This window comes from Anomaloglossus baeobatrachus, chromosome 8 (genome assembly GCF_048569485.1).
Source record: "Anomaloglossus baeobatrachus isolate aAnoBae1 chromosome 8, aAnoBae1.hap1, whole genome shotgun sequence".
NCBI classification, from domain to species: domain Eukaryota; kingdom Metazoa; phylum Chordata; class Amphibia; order Anura; family Aromobatidae; genus Anomaloglossus; species Anomaloglossus baeobatrachus.
The window spans coordinates 17,179,230-17,201,344 of NC_134360.1; the positions used below are offsets into that span (position 1 = coordinate 17,179,230).

At 53.5% G+C, this 22,115-nt stretch overlaps 2 protein-coding genes across 3 annotated transcripts in view; one reads left to right on the plus strand and one right to left on the minus strand.

Moving 5' to 3' along the window:
* PDHB (pyruvate dehydrogenase E1 subunit beta) overlaps nt 1-6,599 on the minus strand; it is a 54,702-nt gene extending 48,103 nt beyond the window's left edge. Inside the window, exons 1-2 of the mRNA XM_075320669.1 lie at nt 6,496-6,599; nt 6,362-6,421 (exon numbers count right to left, since the gene is read on the minus strand). Of these exons, the coding sequence (XP_075176784.1) occupies nt 6,362-6,421; nt 6,496-6,531 (96 nt within the window). The 5' untranslated portion in view covers nt 6,532-6,599. The remainder of the gene's footprint in view (nt 1-6,361; nt 6,422-6,495) is intronic.
* A 198-nt stretch (nt 6,600-6,797) lies between these two features.
* Nucleotides 6,798-13,086, plus strand: KCTD6 (potassium channel tetramerization domain containing 6). Of its 2 annotated transcripts, none has more exons than XM_075320670.1 (4): nt 6,798-6,914; nt 8,552-8,647; nt 9,870-9,985; nt 11,112-13,086. In XM_075320670.1, the coding sequence occupies exons 3-4, from the start codon at nt 9,890-9,892 to the stop codon at nt 11,796-11,798; spliced, it is 783 nt and encodes a 260-aa protein (XP_075176785.1). In that variant the 5' UTR covers nt 6,798-6,914; nt 8,552-8,647; nt 9,870-9,889; the 3' UTR covers nt 11,799-13,086. The 2 variants fall into 2 exon arrangements, with proteins under 2 accessions (XP_075176785.1, XP_075176786.1); XM_075320671.1 differs by having other exon boundaries at nt 9,870-9,973.
* Nucleotides 13,087-22,115: the final 9,029 nt, after the last annotated feature.

Here is a 22,115-nt window from a genome sequence, read left to right on the forward strand (position 1 = left end):
ATAAGTATAGCATGTGCTTTTTTTTTCTTTTGCTCGTCTCCCCCCACCTCTCTACTGTCGGGCCCAGCACTCGGGTGCTTTACAGTCCGGGTTCGCCCATCACTATTTGTGGTCACCACAAAGATGCAGCGTGCGGTCACAGCCTCAAGATTAGCATTTTGTCATGACTTCTGCAAATTAGAACCTGCTTTTGAGTTAGGCCTCCTTCACACACCAGTGATGCGTATAACATCTGTTTCCACACGTACCGGAGACACAGATATAAGCAGACCCATTAAAATCAATGGGTCTGCACACAAATCAGTGTTTTCACAAGGACCATGTGTCCATATGGAGCACACGCGTCTGTGTGATCCGCACGGAGACAAGTCAGTTTTTCTCCGGCAGCACTGATGTCACACGGACCGCACACTGATGTGCTCCATGTGACACGTATGGGACAAAACACATGTCTTTGAAAAGAAGGGAATTTTGTTTACTTACCGTAAATTCCTTTTCTTCTAGCTCCAATTGGGAGACCCAGACAATTAGGTGTATAGCTACTGCCTCCGGAGGCCACACAAAGCATTACACTTAAAAGTGTAAGGCCCCTCCCCTTCTGCCTATACACCCCCCGTGGGATCACGGGCTCCTCAGTTTTAGTGCAAAAGCAAGAAGGAGGAAAGCCAATAACTGGTTTAAGAACAAATTCAATCCGAAGAAACATCGGAGAACCGAAACCATTCAACATGAACAACATGTGTACCCGAAAAAACAAAAATCCCTAAGAAAACAGGGCGGGTGCTGGGTCTCCCAATTGGAGCTAGAAGAAAAGGAATTTACGGTAAGTAAACAAAATTCCCTTCTTCTTTGTCGCTCCTAATTGGGAGACCCAGACAATTGGGACGTCCAAAAGCAGTCCCTGGGTGGGTATAATAACCCTTCGTGATAGGACCGTAACAACAGCCCTTTCCTACAGGTGGGCAACTGCCGCCTGAAGGACTTGTCTACCTAGGCTGGCGTCCGCCGAAGCGTAGGTATGCACCTGATAGTGTTTGGTAAAAGTGTGCAGACTCGACCAGGTAGCCGCCTGGCACACCTGCTGAGCCGAAGCCTGGTGCCGTAATGCCCAGGACGCACCCACGGCTCTGGTAGAATGGGCCTTCAGCCCTGAGGGAACCGGAAGCCCAGCAGAACGGTAGGTTTCAAGAATTGGTTCCTTGATCCACCGAGCCAGGGTGGATTTGGAAGCTTGCGACCCTTTGCGCTGACCAGCGACAAGGACAAAGAGTGCATCCGAGCGGCGCAGGGGCGCCGTGCGGGAAATGTAGATTCTGAGTGCTCTCACCAGATCCAACAAATGCAAATCCTTTTCACATTGATGAACTGGATGAGGACACAAAGAAGGCAAGGAGATATCCTGATTGAGATGAAACGGGGATACCACTTTAGGGAGAAACTCCGGAATCGGGCGCAGAACCACCTTGTCCTGGTGAATCACCAGGAAGGGAGATTTGCATGACAGCGCTGCTAGCTCGGACACTCTCCGAAGAGACGTGACCGCTACTAGAAAAGCCACTTTCTGTGAAAGGCGAGAAAGGGAAACATCCCTCATAGGCTCGAAAGGCGGCTTCTGAAGAGCAATTAGAACCCTGTTCAGATCCCAGGGCTCTAACGGCCGCTTGTAAGGAGGGACGATATGACCAACTCCTTGCAGGAACGTGCGTACCTGAGGAAGTCGTGCTAGGCGCTTCTGAAAAAATACAGATAGCGCTGAGACTTGTCCCTTGAGGGAGCCGAGCGACAAACCTTTTTCCAAACCGGATTGCAGGAAAGAAAGAAAAATAGGCAATGCAAATGGCCAGGGAGAAACTCCCTGAGCAGAGCACCAAGATAAGAATATTTTCCACGTCCTGTGGTATATCTTGGCGGAGGTTGGTTTTCTAGCCTGTCTCATGGTGGCAATGACCTCTTGAGATAATCCTGAACACGCTAGGATCCAGGACTCAATGGCCACACAGTCAGGTTCAGGGCCGCAGAATTCTGATGGAAAAACGGCCCTTGAGACAGCAAGTCTGGTCGGTCTGGTAGTGCCCACGGTTGTCCTACCGTGAGATGCCACAGATCCGGGTACCACGACCTCCTTGGCCAGTCTGGAGCGACGAGGATGGCGCGGCGGCAGTCGGACCTGATCTTGCGCAGCACTCTGGGCAACAGTGCCAGAGGTGGGAACACATAAGGAAGCCGGAACTGCGACCAATCTTGAACTAAGGCGTCTGCCGCCAGAGCTCGGTGATCGTGAGACCATGCCATGAAAACCGGGACCTTGTTGTTGTGCCGAGACGCCATTAGGTCGACGTCCGGCATCCCCCAGCGGAGACAGATCTCCTGAAACACGTCCGGGTGAAGAGACCATTCCCCTGCGTCCATACCCTGGCGACTGAGGAAGTCTGCTTCCCAGTTGTCCACGCCTGGGATGTGAACTGCGGATATGGTGGAAGCCGTGTCTTCCACCCACGTCAGAATCCGCCGGACTTCCTGGAAGGCTTGCCGACTGCGTGTTCCTCCTTGGTGGTTGATGTATGCCACCGCTGTGGAGTTGTCCGACTGAATTCGGATCTGCTTGCCTTCCAGCCACTGCTGGAAGGCTTGTAGGGCAAGATACACTGCCCTGGTATCCAGAACATTGATCTGAAGGGTGGACTCTTGCTGAGTCCACGTACCTTGAGCCCTGTGGTGGAGAAAGACTGCTCCCCACCCTGACAGACTCCCTTTCGACAATGAGGTGGGAAGAAGCCACCACTGAAGAGAATCCTTGGCCGCCTGAGAAAGGGAGACGTTCCTGTCGAGGGACTTCGACTTCCCGTCCCATTGGCGGAGAATGTCCCATTGCAGTGGACGCAGATGAAACTGCGCGAAAGGGACTGCCTCCATTGCTGCAACCATCTTCCCTAGGAAGTGCATGAGGCGTCTCAAGGGGTGTGACTGGCCTTGAAGGAGAGATTGCACCCCTGTCTGTAGTGAATGCTGTTTGTCCAGCGGAAGCTTCACTATCGCTGAGAGAGTATGAAACTCCATGCCAAGATAAGTTAGCGACTGGGTCGGGGTTAGATTTGACTTGGAAAAGTTGATGATCCACCCGAAAGCCTGGAGAGTCTCCAGCGCAACGTTCAGGCTGTGTTGGCATGCCTCTTGAGAAGGCGCCTTGACAAGCAGATCGTCTAAGTAAGGGATCACAGAGTGTCCCTGAGAGTGCAGGACTGCTACTACTGCTGCCATGACCTTGGTGAAGACCCGTGGGGCTGTCGCCAGACCAAATGGCAGGGCTACGAACTGAAGGTGTTCGTCTCCTATAACGAAGCGTAGAAAACGCTGGTGCTCTGGAGCAATCGGTACGTGGAGATAAGCATCCTTGATGTCTATTGATGCTAGGAAATCTCCTTGAGACATAGCGGCGATAACGGAGCGGAGGGATTCCATCCGGAACCGTCTGGTTTTCACGTGCTTGTTGAGAAGTTTTAGGTCCAGAACGGGACGGAAAGACCCGTCCTTTTTTGGTACCACAAACAAATTGGAGTAAAAACCGTGACCTTGCTCCTGAAGAGGAACAGGGATCACCACTCCTTTAGGAGGGTATATAGCCAAGAATCACCAGCGACCGTTTAGTGCAATGTATAGCATGCAAGCATAAAAATACAATTGTACACTTCGGCACTAGTGGGGTCAGCACCGGAGGTGCCGCTTACCGCCCGCTCAAAGCGGGTGTGTGGTCGCCAGAATCCCGTGCCTGGGTCTCCCAGAACTTGTCTCCCCTCTCCAGCTCAGACTGCACACAGGAATGGCCGCCGGCGTTCTGTGAAGAGGGGCGGACCGTGGGCGTGCCTCAGACAAAGTGCGGGAAACTGGCGTCCCACTGTGCTCAATGTGAGGGCTGGAGTATGTAAAGTAGACTCCAGCCCTCGGCGCTGACGTTCTGTACAGCGTCCCGCCCTTCCCCTGACTGGCAGGCCTGGGGGCGGGAACGAAACGAAACTAGGCCGCAAAAGCCGGGGACTCTAGTAATAAGCGCGGCCGTCAAATATGCACGGCCAGCGCGGAAGTCCCCGGCGCACCACAAGTCCCAGCCGCGCCGCAGTGTAAAACTGACAGCAGCGGCCGGCGCGGCAGTTCCCAATACAATAACTCCCTCAGCAAGCTGTGGTAGTGTGGCACAAGCGCGCAGCGCTGTTGTCCCCGGCGCACTAACACACCCAGCAATGCTGCAGTGTGCGCGCGGTCTGTACGGGGACACAGAGTACCTTGACGTAGCAGGGCCTGTCCCTGACGATACTCCGCTCCATATCCAGCAGATTCCCCAGGGGCTGTGGATGGAGCACGGTCCCATGTGCCTGGAGACCGGTAAAATCCCACTTCACCCAGAGCCCTAAGGGGGATGGGGAAGGATGCAGCATGTGGGCTCCAGCCTCCGTACCCGCAATGGGCACCTCAACCTTAACAAACACCGCCGACAAGTGGGGTGAGAAGGGAGCATGCTGGGGACCCTAGTATGGGTCCTCTTTTCTTCCATCCGACATAGTCAGCAGCTGCTGCTGACTAAACAGTGGAGCTATGCGTGGATGTCTGACCTCCTTCGCACAAAGCTTGAAAACTGAGGAGCCCGTGATCCCACGGGGGGTGTATAGGCAGAAGGGGAGGGGCCTTACACTTTTAAGTGTAATGCTTTGTGTGGCCTCCGGAGGCAGTAGCTATACACCCAATTGTCTGGGTCTCCCAATTAGGAGCGACAAAGAAAAAATGATTTTCTATACTCAACTCTCCCCGACGCTGTCACTTGCTTCCGGGCCCACTCATTATGCTCATGAATATTTAGTGTACTGCGGACCCGGAAGTAACAGCAGCGCTGGGGACAGGTGAGTATACAAGTACATGCTGTCCGTGGGCTATTTGGATGTCACACGGATTGCACAGGGACAGCACACATGTGCTAAAATCACGGCACACAGATGGGTCATACGCACCTACACCACAGACCGTGTAAAGGGGCCTAAAACAATAAAATCCTGCATTTGGCTTTTTTTTCATGGCTAAATTGGAAAACTGCTGCATTTTTTCAGCAGTCAATTCTTCCAGTGTTTTTTCAACTTTTTTTACCACTGAAAAGTACCAAAAGGTTTTTTTGCTGTATTTGTGCGCACGGAGCACACACGGACGTGGCCCTCAGGCGCGCGCTACCGCACACGGACGTGGCCCTCAGGCGCGCGCTACCGCACACGGACGTGGCCCTCAGGCGCGCGCTACCGCACACGGACGTGGCCCTCAGGCGCGCGCTACCGCACACGGACGTGGCCCTCAGGCGCGCGCTACCGCACACGGACGTGGCCCTCAGGCGCGCGCTACCGCACACGGACGTGGCCCTCAGACGCACGGTACCGCACACGGACGTGGCCCTCAGGCGCGCGCTACCGCACACGGACGTGGCCCTCAGGCGCGCGCTACCGCACACGGACGTGGCCCTCAGGCGCGCGCTACCGCACACGGACGTGGCCCTCAGGCGCGCGCTACCGCACACGGACGTGGCCCTCAGGCGCGCGCTACCGCACACGGACGTGGCCCTCAGGCGCGCGCTACCGCACACGGACGTGGCCCTCAGGCGCGCGCTACCGCATACGGACGTGGCCCTCAGACGCACGGTACCGCACACGGACGTGGCCCTCAGGCGCGCGCTACCGCACACGGACGTGGCCCTCAGGCGCGCGCTACCGCACACGGACGTGGCCCTCAGGCGCGCGCTACCGCACACGGACGTGGCCCTCAGGCGCGCGCTACCGCACACGGACGTGGCCCTCAGGCGCGCGCTACCGCACACGGACGTGGCCCTCAGGCGCGCGCTACCGCATACGGACGTGGCCCTCAGACGCACGGTACCGCACACGGACGTGGCCCTCAGGCGCGCGCTACCGCACACGGACGTGGCCCTCAGGCGCGCGCTACCGCACACGGACGTGGCCCTCAGGCGCGCGCTACCGCACACGGACGTGGCCCTCAGGCGCGCGCTACCGCACACGGACGTGGCCCTCAGGCGCGCGCTACCGCACACGGACGTGGCCCTCAGGCGCGCGCTACCGCACACGGACGTGGCCCTCAGGCGCGCGCTACCGCATACGGACGTGGCCCTCAGACGCACGGTACCGCACACGGACGTGGCCCTCAGACGCACGGTACCGCACACGGACGTGGCCCTCAGGCGCGCGCTACCGCACACGGACGTGGCCCTCAGGCGCGCGCTACCGCATACGGACGTGGCCCTCAGACGCACGGTACCGCATACGGACGTGGCCCTCAGACGCACGGTACCGCACACGGACAGAGCACAGCTCCTTACCTGGAGGGCGGCGGGGGAGCTCCTGTGGAATTCTCTCCGGAGCAGCACGGACCCCTGGCTCTGTGGAGACACGGAGAGGGTTATTACCGGCGCTCCGCCACCCTCAGCCCCGCAGCGCCCGGCGCCCCTCTCACCTTCCCCCAGCACAGCAGTCTCCTAAGCGCCGCCATCTTTCCTCTGTCCTCTGACAAGACGTCGCCCTTCGCCTAAGGCCTCCTCCAATCAGAGCCTGGCAGTAACCGCCTCCTCATCAGGTGACCAGATTGGACCAATCACAAGCGAGATACGATACAACGCCTCTTTCGTGCTTTCGCTTCACTTATGGGGGCGTGGAAAGAGGAAGGGGTTGCCAGGCAACCTCCAATCACAACGCAGAACTGAGAAAAAAAATGTGTACGGAAAGCAAAGAGGACCATTTATACTATTCTCACGGTGAGTAGGAGGAGTCACAGGCTGGCGCTGCAGGCCTCGGATTTGTGCTGTACAGACCGGGGATCGCAGAGCTGAGGGTCTCCCCGCTGGGATCACATCACGCCGGGCACGGAGCGATAAGGTGAGGCCGGGGACGGGAGGCCGGGGACGGGAGGCCGGGGCGGGGCTGTATGATCGCGCTGCAGACTGCCGCCTCCTGGTGTGCTCACATCTGCCTATTAGAAATCGCACGATAAATGGCATCAGGCGACCAATCCTTATCAATCTGCAACATTATTATACCACCCTGTCTATATCTGCTGTGCATAGCTGATCTGTCAAAACAAATAAGCTTTATTGGCAGGGACAAATACAAATTAGTTTTGCCAAAGCAAGTGTACAATAGGGACTGGGACTGTGGGAAGGATGGATGGGGCACATCCAGGGTGGGGACTGTGGGGGCACATCCAGGGAGGGGACTGTGGGGGCACATCCAGGGAGGGGACTGTGGGGGCACATCCAGGGAGGGGACTGTGGGGGCACATCCAGGGAGGGGACTGTGGGGGCTATGGAAGTCCATGGCTGTCCTCCTGGAATAGGTAGAGGTCTGATTTATAGAGTTATGTTCCCAGAGCTGCACTCACTATTCTGCTGGTGGCGTCACTGTGTACATACATTACATTACTGATCCTGATTTACCTCCTGTATTATACTCCAGAGCTGCACTCGCTATTCTGCTAGTGCAGTCACTGTGTACATACATTACATTACTGATCCTGATTTACCTCCTGTATTATACTCCAGAGCTGCACTCGCTATTCTGCTAGTGCAGTCACTGTGTACATACATTACATTACTGATCCTGATTTACCTCCTGTATTATACTCCAGAGCTGCACTCGCTATTCTGCTGGTGCAGTCACTGTGTACATACATTACATTACTGATCCTGATTTACCTCCTGTATTATACTCCAGAGCTGCACTCACAATTCTGCTGGTGCAGTCACTGTGTACATACATTACATTACTGATCCTGATTTACCTCCTGTATTATACTCCAGAGCTGCACTCACTATTCTGCTGGAGCAGTCACTGTGTACATACATTACTGATCCTGAGTTACCTCCTGTATTATACTCCAGAGCTGCCCTCACTATTCTGCTGGTGCAGTCACTGTGTACATACATTACATTACTGAACCTGAGTTACATCCTGCATTATGCTCCAGAGCTGCACTCGCTATTCTGCTGGTGCAGTCACTGAGTATATATATTACATTACTGATACTGAGTTACATCCTGCATTATACTCCAGAGCTGCCCTCACTATTCTTCTGTTTTCCTAAATCCGGCGATGTTTTTCTTTTGATCCCGCTGCTCTCCAATCCTGAGATACGCTCTTTTGTTCCTTGCATGTAAATCTGCTCTGTTTAGCCAAATGGGGGTGGTCCTCAAGAACACACCCACAGAGAAGAGATGAGGACAACGCCCACTTGGCTAAAAAGACTTAATTTATATAACATGCAGAAGGGGCCGTATCTCAGGAATAGAACAGCGCAGAGATAAAAGGAAACCCTCTCCGGATTCAGGAGGAGAGCGGCGGGTACAGCGGGTAAGTGACTGCTTCTCTTCGCGATGATGTGATGTGAGGAGACTGCACCTGTCGGGTTTTCAGAGCATGAAATGGATGATTGCTGAGCTAGAAGAGTTCAGCTCCTGATGGCGGGGGATGTCCGAGGTCTGCAGCCCCCGCTCCATCGCGTCCGTCTCTTCTTCCAGGTTTGGATCCCTCTGTGATATCTGGATCTTCGCGTTATTTCAGAGGAGGACGGATGCGCTGAACATCGAGAGACGACCCAACAAGTAATTACCGAGGTCAGCGACACATTATATTATATTATCTTTTATTTATTTTACTTCTTTTATCTTTTGTGTTTTATGTCTCAAAATGATTGGAAACTATATAATAATAATTTTATTCATTTATATAGCGCTATTAATTCCGCAGCGCTTTACATACATTGGCAACTCTGTCCCCATTGGGGCTCACAATCTAGAGTCCCTATCTGTATGTCTTTGGAGTGTGGGAAGAAACCGGAGAACCCGGAGGAAACCCACGCAAACACAGGGAGCACATACAAACTCCCTGCAGATGGTGTGTTGGTGGGATTTGAACACAGGACCCCAGCGCTGCAAGACTGCAGTGCTCACCACTGAGCCACCACAAGACTACAGTGCTAACCACTGAGCCACCGCAAGACTGCAGTGCTAACCACTGGGCCACCGCAAGACTGCAGTGCTAACCACTGGGCCACCGCAAGACTGCAGTGCTAACCACTGGGCCACCGCAAGACTGCAGTGCTAACCACTGGGCCACCGCAAGACTGCAGTGCTAACCACTGGGCCACCGCAAGACTGCAGTGCTAACTACTGGGCCACCGCAAGACTGCAGTGCTAACTACTGGGCCACCGCAAGACTGCAGTGCTAACCACTGGGCCACCGCAAGACTGCAGTGCTAACCACTGGGCCACCGCAAGACTGCAGTGCTAACCACTGGGCCACCGCAAGACTGCAGTGCTAACCACTGAGCCACCGCAAGACTGCAGTGCTAACCACTGAGCCACCATGCCACCCATTACAACTATTAGCATGCTGGGAGTTGTAGTTCTGCAAACGCTGAAGCAGCAGAGCTTGGAGGCCGCTTCCGTATGTGACATAATGTTAAATATCATTTTCTTGGGGGTCGATATTTCTAGTTACAGGATGAGTCAATGAAGAATCCTTCAGCGAGCTTCATCTGATTCTAGAGTTTATAACTTTTGTCTTCCTTCTTCTGAGCGACTCTGAGCAGATCTGTGTCCACAGGAAAGTTGAGCTGAACTACGTGGTCATCAATCAGTTGATTAGAGACTAGTTAGCAGAGCTCACTGAAGGATTCTTAGTTAACTCAGTTAGTGCAATATCGCGGGAAAAAAATTGTTAGATCTAAAAAAAATACATGCAAAAAATGAAATATCCTAACCTCCCCCGCTCAAAGGCGTCTTTATCGATTTAAGATTGTAGGTTTTGGTCACTTTTATCTTACGTGTTTTGCAGGCGCAGGACTGGATCGGTGTATGCATTCCTCCGCATTCAAGCGTCGGGTTCACTCCAAGCATCAGTCACTCGATCAGATGGATAATGGAGACTGGGGATACATGGTACGGAAGGAAGTAAGCCGACCTCTCCGGATTGTCTTGTATGGGGGATGGTTTATGGGCGCATTAGAAGAAAGTCAGACAAACACCTTGATTTTGGCCACTGACCCTATAATATGTGTATTGGTGTCTTGGGGGCAAAAAAGGGATTGAGCATGTTGGATGTTGATATGCCTGGTTCTTTTTCTCCCCTTCAGACACTTCTTACTGAGAACTCGTGGTTGAGCAGAGGGAGTGGGTCAGAGACCGTCACTATTTTAAGGGTTTCTCTGGACTTTGATGAACGTTGCATACGATGAGGCCGCCCCTGTGATCAGATGTTTGCAGCTTCCACAGCTCAGTACACCGCGCAGCTGCAATTGCCGGTGACTGCCGTTCAGCTCCCATTGACTCCAATAGGATCTGAGCTGCAGTACCTGAAAGCGTCCACTATGCGGTGTATGGAGCTGCAGCGGCTCTTCTTTTGATTAGCCAGCCTGGCAGGATGTCACGTGTACATCATGATCGCCTCCTCCGTGGCTTTTCTATTGATTAGCCGGCCTGGCAGGTGTCACATGTACATCATGATCACCTCCTCCGTGGCTTTTCTATTGATTAACTGGCCTGGCAGGATGTCACATGTACATCATGACCGCCTCCTCCGCAGTTTTTCTATTGATTAGCCGGCCTGGCAGGATGTCACATGTACATCATGACCGCCTCCTCTGCGGCTCTTGTTTTGATTAGCCAGCCTGGCAGGATGTCACATGTACATCATGATCGCCTCCTCCGCGGCTCTTCTATTGATTAGCCGGCCTGGCAGGTGTGACATGTACATCTTGACCGCCTCCTCCGCGGCTCTTGTTTTGATTAGCCGGCCTGGCAGGTGTCACATGTACATCATGACCGCCTCCTCCGCGGCTCTTCTTTTGATTAGTCGGCCTGGCAGGTATCACATGTACATCATGATGTTGTGCCAGGCCGGCTAATCAATAGAAGAGTAGGCCCTTCTCTCCAGGTGCGGTGGTTGATTATAAACCTTGTCTCGTGAATTGATTCGCACCAACTCCAGTCATCTGTAACAAAGTCCTAGAAACCCCCTTTAAGACTGAAATACCTCTTTATTGCGTGCGTCCATTATTAATGTCAGTCTTTCTCTTAGATGACGGATCCGGTGACACTGAATGTCGGGGGCCACGTGTACACGACCTCGCTCTCCACGCTGACCCGCTACCCGGACTCCATGCTGGGTGCCATGTTCCGGGGCGACTTCCCCACGGCCAGAGACTCTCAGGGCAATTACTTTATTGACCGCGATGGATCCCTTTTCCGGTACGTGCTGAACTTCCTCCGGACGTCAGAGCTCACTCTGCCCGTAGACTTCAAGGAGTTCGATCTGCTGCGGAAAGAAGCCGACTTCTTCCAGATCGAGCCTTTAATCCAATGCCTCAATGACCCCAAACCTTTGTATCCCACGGACACTTTTGAAGAAGTGGTGGAACTGTCCAGTACGAGGAAACTCTCCAAGTATTCCAACCCGGTGGCCGTCATCATCACTCAGCTGACGATCACCACCAAGGTGCACGCCTTACTGGAGGGCATCGCCAACCACTTCACTAAGTGGAATAAGCACATGATGGACACTCGCGACTGCCAAGTCTCCTTTACTTTTGGGCCGTGCGACTACCACCAGGAGGTCTCCCTTAGGGTCCACCTGATGGAGTATATCACAAAGCAAGGCTTCACAATCCGGAACACCCGGGTGCACCACATGAGCGAGCGGGCCAACGAGAACACGGTGGAGCACAACTGGACTTTTTGCAGATTAGCCAGGAAGACGGACGACTGATGACCACGAGCGTCCTGATGACCCTATGGGCATCGTTATTTATTAACATCCGGATCTTTCCGCTAATGTGACTCCTCCATTGTCCTGTTCCCCAGCACGTATGCATGTGCCTAGACCTGGAGCATCTTCCGTGCTTCCACATCATAGGCTTTCGACCCGCATTGCTCATTACCCTCCGCCTTCCCCCCGGTATGGACATGTGAACACTCGCGGCCCATGATTAGTGCTGGAACTTCAGGCGGAATCTGATCAACTATCATGGCAGGTCTGAAATTGGACCTGGAGTAAAGAACAAATTGTGTGGGAGACTTTGAGCAGAAGCCATCGGTAGCGCTCCGGGTGGGCAGAGACTTATAAGACGTGGTTAGAAACCTTCTACAAGCGCTGACCCCGTTCACACCAATGTGACATTCGCATCATCTGCCAATCACATCCGCCATATTGGTATCATTATTTTAGGATTACGTCCAACTGGATAAAGGTGTCAAGAAATTCCCCGATGGCTTTCTGTTGTCTCCGGATGTGTAAGCCCATCCAACCAGTGTTTCTTGGGCCATCTTGGATGGTTGGGACCAGTTATGATGTATTTTATTGGAGGAACAAGTTAAAACATTGGAAAGTTTACATTTACGTGGCCAAAACATTGAACTTGGCTTTGAATTGGGAAGAGAACCCATTTCATTGACATCAGGTGACGGACATTGGTGACCCCTAATGGACCCCACTGACTCATAAGATTGGTTGCGTTCCTTCATGGTCCGTCTCCAGCGCAGAGGTGAACTAAGCCCCTCATATCAAAATCTTGGACCAAAATGGAGCTGTAGATTTAGGATCAAAATTGGAATTGTATCCTGAAAGGAACCTGTACAGACGATTTCTCTGGTGTGTCCATGATGGGGCGCAGACCTTATGGCCTTAGACATTAGGACTGACCTCAGAACTTCGTCATCTCCAGGTCTTCCCATGTAATAAGATATTGGGACAACCACAAATAGTCCAGAAATGGAGAAGTGATGACCGGTGTCTGTGGTGCCTCTTTGTTCTGAGATACTTTAAAAAGGGGTAAAAATTGCAAAGTTCTTATAAAAATAAGTACAGTATTTTTCGGTTTATAAGATGCATCGGATTATAAGACACACCCCAAATTCAGAGGAAAAAAAAAATGGGGTCCGTATTATAATCTGGTGGTGTCTTTCTGGACCGGGGCGATGCTGCGGGCAGTGGTGTCCCAGATGCTGTTCCAGAAACTGGCGGCTGAGCTGGGGCTGGGGCGGCTGTGCTGGGGCTGGGGCGGCTGTGCTGGGGCCGGGGCGACTGGGCTGGCTGTACTGGGGCTGGGGCAACTGGGCTGGGGCCGGGGCGACTGGGCTGGCTGTACTGGGGCTGGGACGACTGTACTAGGGCTGGGACGACTACTGGGGCCGGGGTGACTGGGACGACTGTACTGGGGCCGGGGTGACTGGGACGACTGTACTGGGGCCGGGGTGACTGGGACGACTGTACTGGGGCCGGGGTGACTGGGACGACTGTACTGGGGCCGGGGTGACTGGGACGACTGTACTGGGGCCGGGGTGACTGGGACGACTGTACTGGGGCCGGGGTGACTGGGACGACTGTACTGGGGCCGGGGCGACTGGGACGACTGTACTGGGGCCGGGGCGACTGGGCTGGGGCGACTGGGCTGGCTGTACTGGGGCCGGGGTGACTGTACTGGGGCCGGGGTGACTGTACTGGGGCCAGGACGACTGTACTGGGGCCGGGGTGACTGGGCTGGCTGTACTGGGGCTGGGACGACTGCTGGGGCCGGGGCGGCTGTGCTGGTTCTACTGGAGCTGGGGCGTGGCTGGGCAACGGTGGGAGAAGGCTTCAAAGAAATGGTGGCCTGAGTCGGCGTGTGCAGATTCAGCTATTGGCTCAATGACTAACCTAGATCTCATCTGCGCATGCGCCACCTCCGGGCGCCATTTTCCTTAAGTCCGCTGCTGGGAAATTAACGGGTTGGAGGCGGCGCATGCGCAGATGAGATCTTGAGCCAAGAGGTGCATCTGTGCACTCGCCGACTCCGGGTGCCATTATTTGAAGTCATCACCGCCCGCCCCACAGCGCCAGCCCAGCCGCCGCAGCATTCCCCCGGCCTCCTGTGACCCCTCTCCACTACCACTGGTAAGCTACATTCAGATTATAAGACGCACCGCTCAGTTTCCTCCCAAATTATGGGAAGGAAAAGTGCATCTTGTAATCCAAAAAATAAGGTAACTTTTGCTCTTTACTTATGATTTAAAACCCTCTCTCCTCTCAGGAATGGAGGGAGATGTCGTGTTATGTAGTTACTGCTCATTGCTTAGGTTATCGGCTACCTCTGCAGTCTATCAGAAGTGGCCGGTTTCCTCAGCACTTACAAGCTCTTTATCGCTACTCCAAGGCTGCTGGATTTGAAGGATCCAGATGCTTGCAGCCTTAGTTTCTGCCGCTATGCACACTCCATCAATAATTGAAAGTGCAGGAGCTTTGGAGGCAGGAGAGTTCCGTGCCGCTGGGAAAGAAAAGAAAAAAAACCCATATTCTAAGCATTAATCACTTTTCCTCTAAATGGGTTTGAGTGCAAAATCAGTAGGACTCTGGGTGGCGTCAGTGGCGCTGACTGAGCAGGAGCAGCGCTCGTCGGTATCGGATAGTGCCATAGTGGATCCGGTAGGTCACACGTTCCACCGCCGCGCCATACGATCTCCTACGTGGTGCACTTTTACCCGTCAGTGGATTCTTGTTATTTCAGTACATAGTAGATGATGGAGGTATGGACCATCATGGCCGCGGTCACCACCCCGGCTGTAATCACCAATTCTCATCCTGAAGATCGGGGGGTTCTATTGGGCGCGGTCCGTCTGTCCGCACATCCGTCAGTATTAGTGTTCAGGTCTCATATATCTATGCAGATACAAGTGATCAAACCCCACGTTATCCTCCCATTAGACCTTTTCTTTTCCTAGATAGATTATAAATGGTGGAATTAATAATTTGTAAATCTGGTTAATTATAATAATGTATTGCCTGCCTAAGATATTCTAATAAAAGACTCACCTGTTCCGGTGATAATCTGTATTTCTGCGTAATATTTGCTTATTCTGGTGGGTTCACAGGCAGCGGCGTTGTTGGCACCAGTACACATGGCTGGGGTTATGGCCCCAGTTTCCCAAATTTCCACCATATTTTGTCACATCTGTCCTATCTCCACCAGTGCCCAGCCTTGTCTGGTTAAGGGTACTTGTACACAGCTCGTTGCCTTGGAGACCGACCGCTGCTGCTAGTCAGCAGAATGTTTACCAGCTAATAAATAATAATAAATCTCTATTTCTATAGCACCAACATATTCCGCAGCGCTTTACAATTTAGGAGGATCACATACAAATAAGTTATAGAAAATACAATAATTAGAGGATAAAAAGAGACAACCCTGCTCGTGAGAGCTTACAATCTACAATGAGATATGGGGGTGGGGGGGGGGATAAGGTACAAGTGCTTATTTACAATGACAATCCAGCCATCTCAAGGAAATGGGGGATAGATAATGGCTTCCTGGACCAGTTGGCCAGAACCTTGACATGCATTTGGGTGCCATGGAGTTTGACGTGTGGTTATGTTCTGAGACGTTGTGGATGGACTATGTGAATTTAGTTCGGCTAGGGAGTGTGATAGGCCGCCCTAAAAAGATGTGTTTTTAGGGAGCATCTGATGCTGAGTAAGATGTGATTCATCCTAACTTCTTGGGGTAGAGCGTTCCAGAGGATTGGTGCAGCTCGGGAGAAGTCTTGGATCCGGGAGTGGGAGGTTCGGATTAGTGTGGATGTTAGTCGAAAGTAATTTGCAGAGCGTGGAGAACGGATGGGGTGATAGAGAGGAGGGTGAAGATGTAGGGAGGGTGCAGCACTGTGGAGAGGACGGGTAGAGTGATAGACCGAGACAACAGCAGAGATGTAGGGGGGGAGCCGCACTGTGGAGAGCTTTGTGGTGATAGAGAGGAGGGTGGAGATGTAGGGGGTGCCGCACTGTGGAGAGCTTTGTGGTGATAGAGAGGAGGGTGGAGATGTAGGGGGTGCCGCACTGTGGAGAGCTTTATGGTGATAGAGAGGAGGGTGGAGATGTAGGGGGTGCCGCACTGTGGAGAGCTTTGTGGTGATAGAGAGGAGGGTGGAGATGTAGGGGGTGCCGCACTGTGGAGAGCTTTGTGGTGATAGAGAGGAGGGTGGAGATGTAGGGGGTGCTGCACTGTAGAGAGCTTTGTGGTGATAGACAGAGAGGAGGGTGGAGATGTAGGGGGGTGCCGCACTGTGGAGAGCTTTGTGGTGATAGACAGGGATGAGGGTGAAGATGTAGGGGGTGCTGCACTGTGGAGAGCTTTGTGGTGATAGAGAGAGAAAAGGGTGGAGATGTAGGGGGGTGCCGCACTGTGGAGAGCTTTGTGGTGATAGACAGGGATGAGGGTGGAGATGTAGGGGGGTGCCGCACTATGGAGAGCTTTGTGGTGATAGAGAGGAGGGTGGAGATGTAGGGGGTGCTGCACTGTGGAGAGCTTTGTGGTGATAGACAGAGAGGAGGGTGGAGATGTAGGGGGTGCAGCACTGTGGAGAGATTTGTGGTGATAGAGAGGAGGGTGGAGATGTAGGGGGGTGCTGCACTGTGGAGAGCTTTGTGGTGATAGAGAGGAGGGTGGAGATGTAGGGGGTGCCGCACTGTGGAGAGCTTTATGGTGATAGAGAGGAGGGTGGAGATGTAGGGGGTGCTGCATTGTGGAGAGCTTTGTGGTGATAGAGAGGAGAGTGGAGATGTAGGGCGGTTCCGCACTGTGGAGAGCTTTATGGTGATAGAGAGGAGGGTGGAGATGTAGGGGGTGCCGCACTGTGGAGAGCTTTGTGGTGATAGAGAGGAGGGTGGAGATGTAGGGGGTGCTGCACTGTAGAGAGCTTTGTGGTGATAGACAGAGAGGAGGGTGGAGATGTAGGGGGGTGCCGCACTGTGGAGAGCTTTGTGGGGATAGAGAGGAGGGTGGAGATGTAGGGGGTGCTGCACTGTGGAGAGCTTTGTGGTGATAGAGAGGAGGGTGGAGATGTAGGGGGGTGCTGCACTGTGGAGAGCTTTGTGGTGATAGAGAGGAGGGTGGAGATGTAGGGGGGTGCCGCACTGTGGAGAGCTTTGTGGTGATAGACAGGGATGAGGGTGAAGATGTAGGGGGTGCTGCACTGTGGAGAGCTTTGTGGTGATAGAGAGAGAGGAGGGTGGAGATGTAGGGGGGTGCCGCACTGTGGAGAGCTTTGTGGTGATAGACAGGGATGAGGGTGGAGATGTAGGGGGGTGCCGCACTATGGAGAGCTTTGTGGTGATAGAGAGGAGGGTGGAGATGTAGGGGGTGCTGCACTGTGGAGAGCTTTGTGGTGATAGACAGAGAGGAGGGTGGAGATGTAGGGGGTGCTGCACTGTGGAGGGCTTTGTGGTGATAGACAGAGAGGAGGGTGGAGATGTAGGGGGTGCTGCACTGTGGAGAGCTTTGTGGTGATAGAGAGGAGGGTGGAGATGTAGGGGGTGCCGCACTGTGGAGAGCTTTATGGTGATAGAGAGGAGGGTGGAGATGTAGGGGGTGCCACACTGTGGAGAGCTTTATGGTGATAGAGAGGAGGGTGGAGATGTAGGGGGTGCTGCATTGTGGAGAGCTTTGTGGTGATAGAGAGGAGAGTGGAGATGTAGGGCGGTTCCGCACTGTGGAGAGCTTTATGGTGATAGAGAGGAGGATGGAGATGTAGGGGGTGCCGCACTGTGGAGAGCTTTGTGGTGATAGAGAGGAGGGTGGAGATGTAGGGGGTGCTGCACTGTGGAGAGCTTTGTGGTGATAGAGAGGAGGATGGAGATGTAGGGGGTGCCGCACTGTGGAGAGCTTTGTGGTGACAGAGAGGAGGGTGGAGATGTAGGGGGTGCCGCACTGTGGAGAGCTTTGTGGTGATAGAGAGAGAGGAGGGTGGAGATGTAGGGGGGTGCCGCACTGTGGAGAGCTTTGTGGTGATAGAGAGGAGGGTGGAGATGTAGGGGGGTGCCGCACTGTGGAGAGCTTTGTGGTGATAGAGAGGAGGGTGGAGATGTAGGGGGTGCTGCACTGTGGAGAGCTTTGTGGTGATAGAGAGAGAGGAGGGTGGAGATGTAGGGGGTGCTGCACTGTGGAGAGCTTTATGGTGATAGAGAGGAGGGTGGAGATGTAGGGGGTGCCGCACTGTGGAGAGCTTTATGGTGATATACAGAGAAGAGGGTGGAGATGTAGGGGGTGCCGCACTGTGGAGAGCTTTGTGGTGATATACAGAGAAGAGGGTGGAGATGTAGGGGGTGCTGCACTGTGGAGAGCTTTGTGGTGATAGAGAGGAGGGTGGAGATGTAGGGGGTCCTGCACTGTGGAGAGCTTTGTGGTGATAGAGAGGAGGGTGGAGATGTAGGGGGTGCCGCACTGTGGAGAGCTTTGTGGTGATAGAGAGGAGGGTGGAGATGTAGGGGGTGCCGCACTGTGGAGAGCATTGTGGGTGATAGAGAGGAGGGTGGAGATGTAGGGGGTGCCGCACTGTGGAGAGCTTTATGGTGATATACAGAGAAGAGGGTGGAGATGTAGGGGGTGCCGCACTGTGGAGAGCTTTGTGGTGATATACAGAGAAGAGGGTGGAGATGTAGGGGGTGCCGCACTGTGGAGAGCTTTGTGGTGATAGAGAGGAGGGTGGAGATGTAGGGGGTCCTGCACTGTGGAGAGCTTTGTGGTGATAGAGAGGAGGGTGGAGATGTAGGGGGTGCCGCACTGTGGAGAGCTTTGTGGTGATAGAGAGGAGGGTGGAGATGTAGGGGGTCCTGCACTGTGGAGAGCTTTGTGGTGATAGAGAGGAGGGTGGAGATGTAGGGGGTGCCGCACTGTGGAGAGCTTTGTGGTGATAGAGAGGAGGGTGGAGATGTAGGGGGTGCCGCACTGTGGAGAGCATTGTGGGTGATAGAGAGGAGGGTGGAGATGTAGGGGGTGCCGCACTATGGAGAGCTTTGTGGGTGACAGAGAGGAGGGTGGAGATGTAGGGGGTGCCGCACTGTGGAGAGCTTTATGGTGATAGAGAGGAGGGTGGAGATGTACGGGGTGCCGCACTGTGGAGAGCTTTGTGGTGATAGAGAGGAGGGTGGAGATGTAGGGGGGTGCCGCACTGTGGAGAGCTTTGTGGTGATAGAGAGGAGGGTGGAGATGTAGGGGGTGCTGCACTGTGGAGAGCTTTATGGTGATAGAGAGGAGGGTGGAGATGTAGGGGGTGCCGCACTGTGGAGAGCTTTGTGGTGATAGACAGAGATGTGGGTGGAGATGTAGGGGGTGCTGCACTGTGGAGAGCTTTGTGGTGATAGACCGAGAGGAGGGTGGAGATTTAGGGGGGTGCCGCACTGTGGAGAGCTTTGTGGTGATAGAGAGGAGGGTGGAGATGTAGGGGGGTGCTGCACTGTGGAGAGCTTTATGGTGATAGAGAGGAGGGTGAAGATGTAGGGGGTGCCGCACTGTGGAGAGCCTTGTGGTGATAGACAGAGATGTGGGTGGAGATGTAGGGGGTGCTGCACTGTGGAGAGCTTTGTGGTGATAGACCGAGAGGAGGGTGGAGATGTAGGGGGTGCTGCACTGTGGAGAGCTTTGTGGTGATAGAGAGGAGGGTGGAGATGTAGGGGGTGCCGCACTATAGAGAGCTTTGTGGGTGACAGAGAGGAGGGTGGAGATGTAGGGGGTGCCGCACTGTGGAGAGCTTTGTGGTGATAGAGAGGAGGGTGGAGATGTAGGGGGTGCCGCACTGTGGAGAGCATTGTGGGTGATAGAGAGGAGGGTGGAGATGTAGGGGGTGCCGCACTATGGAGAGCTTTGTGGTGATAGAGAGGAGGGTGGAGATGTAGGGGGTGCTGCACTGTGGAGAGCTTTGTGGTGATAGAGAGGAGAGTGGAGATGTAGGGGGTGCTGCACTGTGGAGAGCATTGTGGGTGATAGAGAGGAGGGTGGAGATGTAGGGGGTGCTGCACTGTGGAGAGCTTTGTGGTGATAGAGAGGAGAGTGGAGATGTAGGGGGTGCCGCACTGTGGAGAGCTTTGTGGTGATATACAGAGAGGAGGGTGGAGATGTAGGGGGTGCCGCACTGTGGAGAGCTTTGTGGTGATAGAGAGGAGGGTGGAGATGTAGGGGGGTGCCGCACTGTGGAGAGCTTTATGGTGATAGAGAGGAGGGTGGAGATGTAGGGGGTGCCGCACTGTGGAGAGCTTTGTGGTGATAGAGAGGAGGGTGGAGATGTAGGAGGTGCTGCACTGTGGAGAGCTTTGTGGTGATAGAGAGGAGGGTGGAGATGTAGGGGGGTGCCGCACTGTGGAGAGCTTTGTGGGTGAGAACAAGCAGTTTGAATTGGATCCTGTGATATATGGGCAGCCAGTGCAATGACTGGCACAGAGCAGAGGCATCCGAGTAGCGGTTGGCCAGATAGGTGACCCTGGCTGCTGCATTAAGGATGGACTGTAGAGGAGAGAGTCTAGTTAGGGGAGACCAATTAATAGAGAGTTACAGTAGTCAAGGCGGGAGTGGATCAGGGCCACGGTGAGGGTTTTTTGTCGTTTCCATTGTGAGAAAGGGGCGAATTCTAGAGATGTTCTTGAGGTGCAAGCGGCAGGAGCGGGCAAGAGATTGTATGTGGGAGGTGAAGGAGTGATCAGTGTCAAGTATAACCCCCAGGCAGCGGCCTGCAGCCTAGGACTTATCGTTGTGCCACACAGAGAGGGAGATGTCAGGTTTAGGAAGGTTAGAAGACAGAGGAAAAAGGAGAAGTTCAGTTTTGGAAAGGTTAAGTTTCAGATAGAGAGCAGACATGACGTTGCAAACTGCAGTCAGGAGTCACTGGTGTTCTGTAGTACAGCGGGGGTGAGCTCCGGGGATGAGGTGTATAGCTGTGTGTCATCAGCATAAAGATGGTACTGAAAGCCAAATCTGCTGATGGTCATTCCAATTGGGGCAGTGTAGAGGGAGAAAAGAAGAGGGCCAAGGACTGACCCCTGAGGGACCCCAACAGTGAGAGGAAGAGGAGAAGATGTGGAGCCAGCAAATGATACGCTGAATGAGCGGCCAGAAAGATAGGAAGAAAACCAGGAAAGAACAGTGTCCTATAGGCTGATAGAATGGAGCATCGAGAGAAGGAGATGATGGTCAACAGTGTCGAAGGCGGCGGAGAAATCAAGAAGGATAAGCAGAGAGTGGTCACCGTTACGTTTTGCTGTCAATAGGTCATTGGTCACATTGACAAGGGCAGTTTCTGTTGAGTGTAAAGGGCGGAAGCCAGACTGTAAAGGATCTAGAAGAGAGTGAGAGGAGAGGTAGCGGGTGAGACGAGAGTAGACCAGGCGCTCCAAGAGTTTGGAGATGAAGGGGAGATTGGAGACTGGTCTGTAGTTGCTTGTACAGGACAGATCAAGAGAAGGTTTTTTTTAATAATGGAGTATTTGAGGGAGGAGGGGAAGATTGAAGATTTTAGTTAGGCGAGTGGTAACAATCGGAGAAAGGGACTGGAGTAGGTGTGAGGGAAAGGGATCAGTAGGGCAAGTGGTAGGACGAGAAGAGGAGAGGAGCCTGGAGACTTCCTCCTCTGTGACTGGGTCAAATATGGAAAGTGAGCTGGACCGGATATGGGGAGGGATGGGAATCCCAATGCTCTCTTGTGCCGGATGTTTTCTATTTTCTCTGTGAAATACAGGGCCAGGTCATCAGCATGAAGGTCTGTGATAGGGGTCTGTGCTTTGGGGCTAAGGAGGGAATGAAAGGCGTCAAAGCTTTTTTGGATTGTTGGCTAGTGAGGAGATAAGGGTGGTGAAGTAGGTCTGTTTGGCGAGGTGAAGGGCAGTGTTTTAGGCTCTTAACATGAATTTGTAGTGGATGAAGTTTTCTGGTGTGCGGGTTTTCCTCCATAGGCGTTCAGCACTCTTAGAGCATCGCTGGAGAAAAGGGTTGCGATGTGAGCCAAGGCTCTTTTACTCTGTTTGGAGAGTGATGGGCGCTACTTGGTCCAGGATTCTTTTGAGTGTCAGTGTAGTGGTTTACAGCCAGATCAGGACAGGAAAGTGAGAAGATGGGGGACAGTGATGAGTGTAGACTGTAAGTGTCTGAGGGTCAATGGCCTGTAGGTTTCTGAATGTGTGATAGGTGGGAGTGTGCTGTGGGGGGGGGGTGAGCTTGAAGGAGAGGATGTTGTGGTCAGAGAGGGGAAGAGGTGAGTTGTCACAGTGAGACATTGAGCAGAGGCGGAAAAA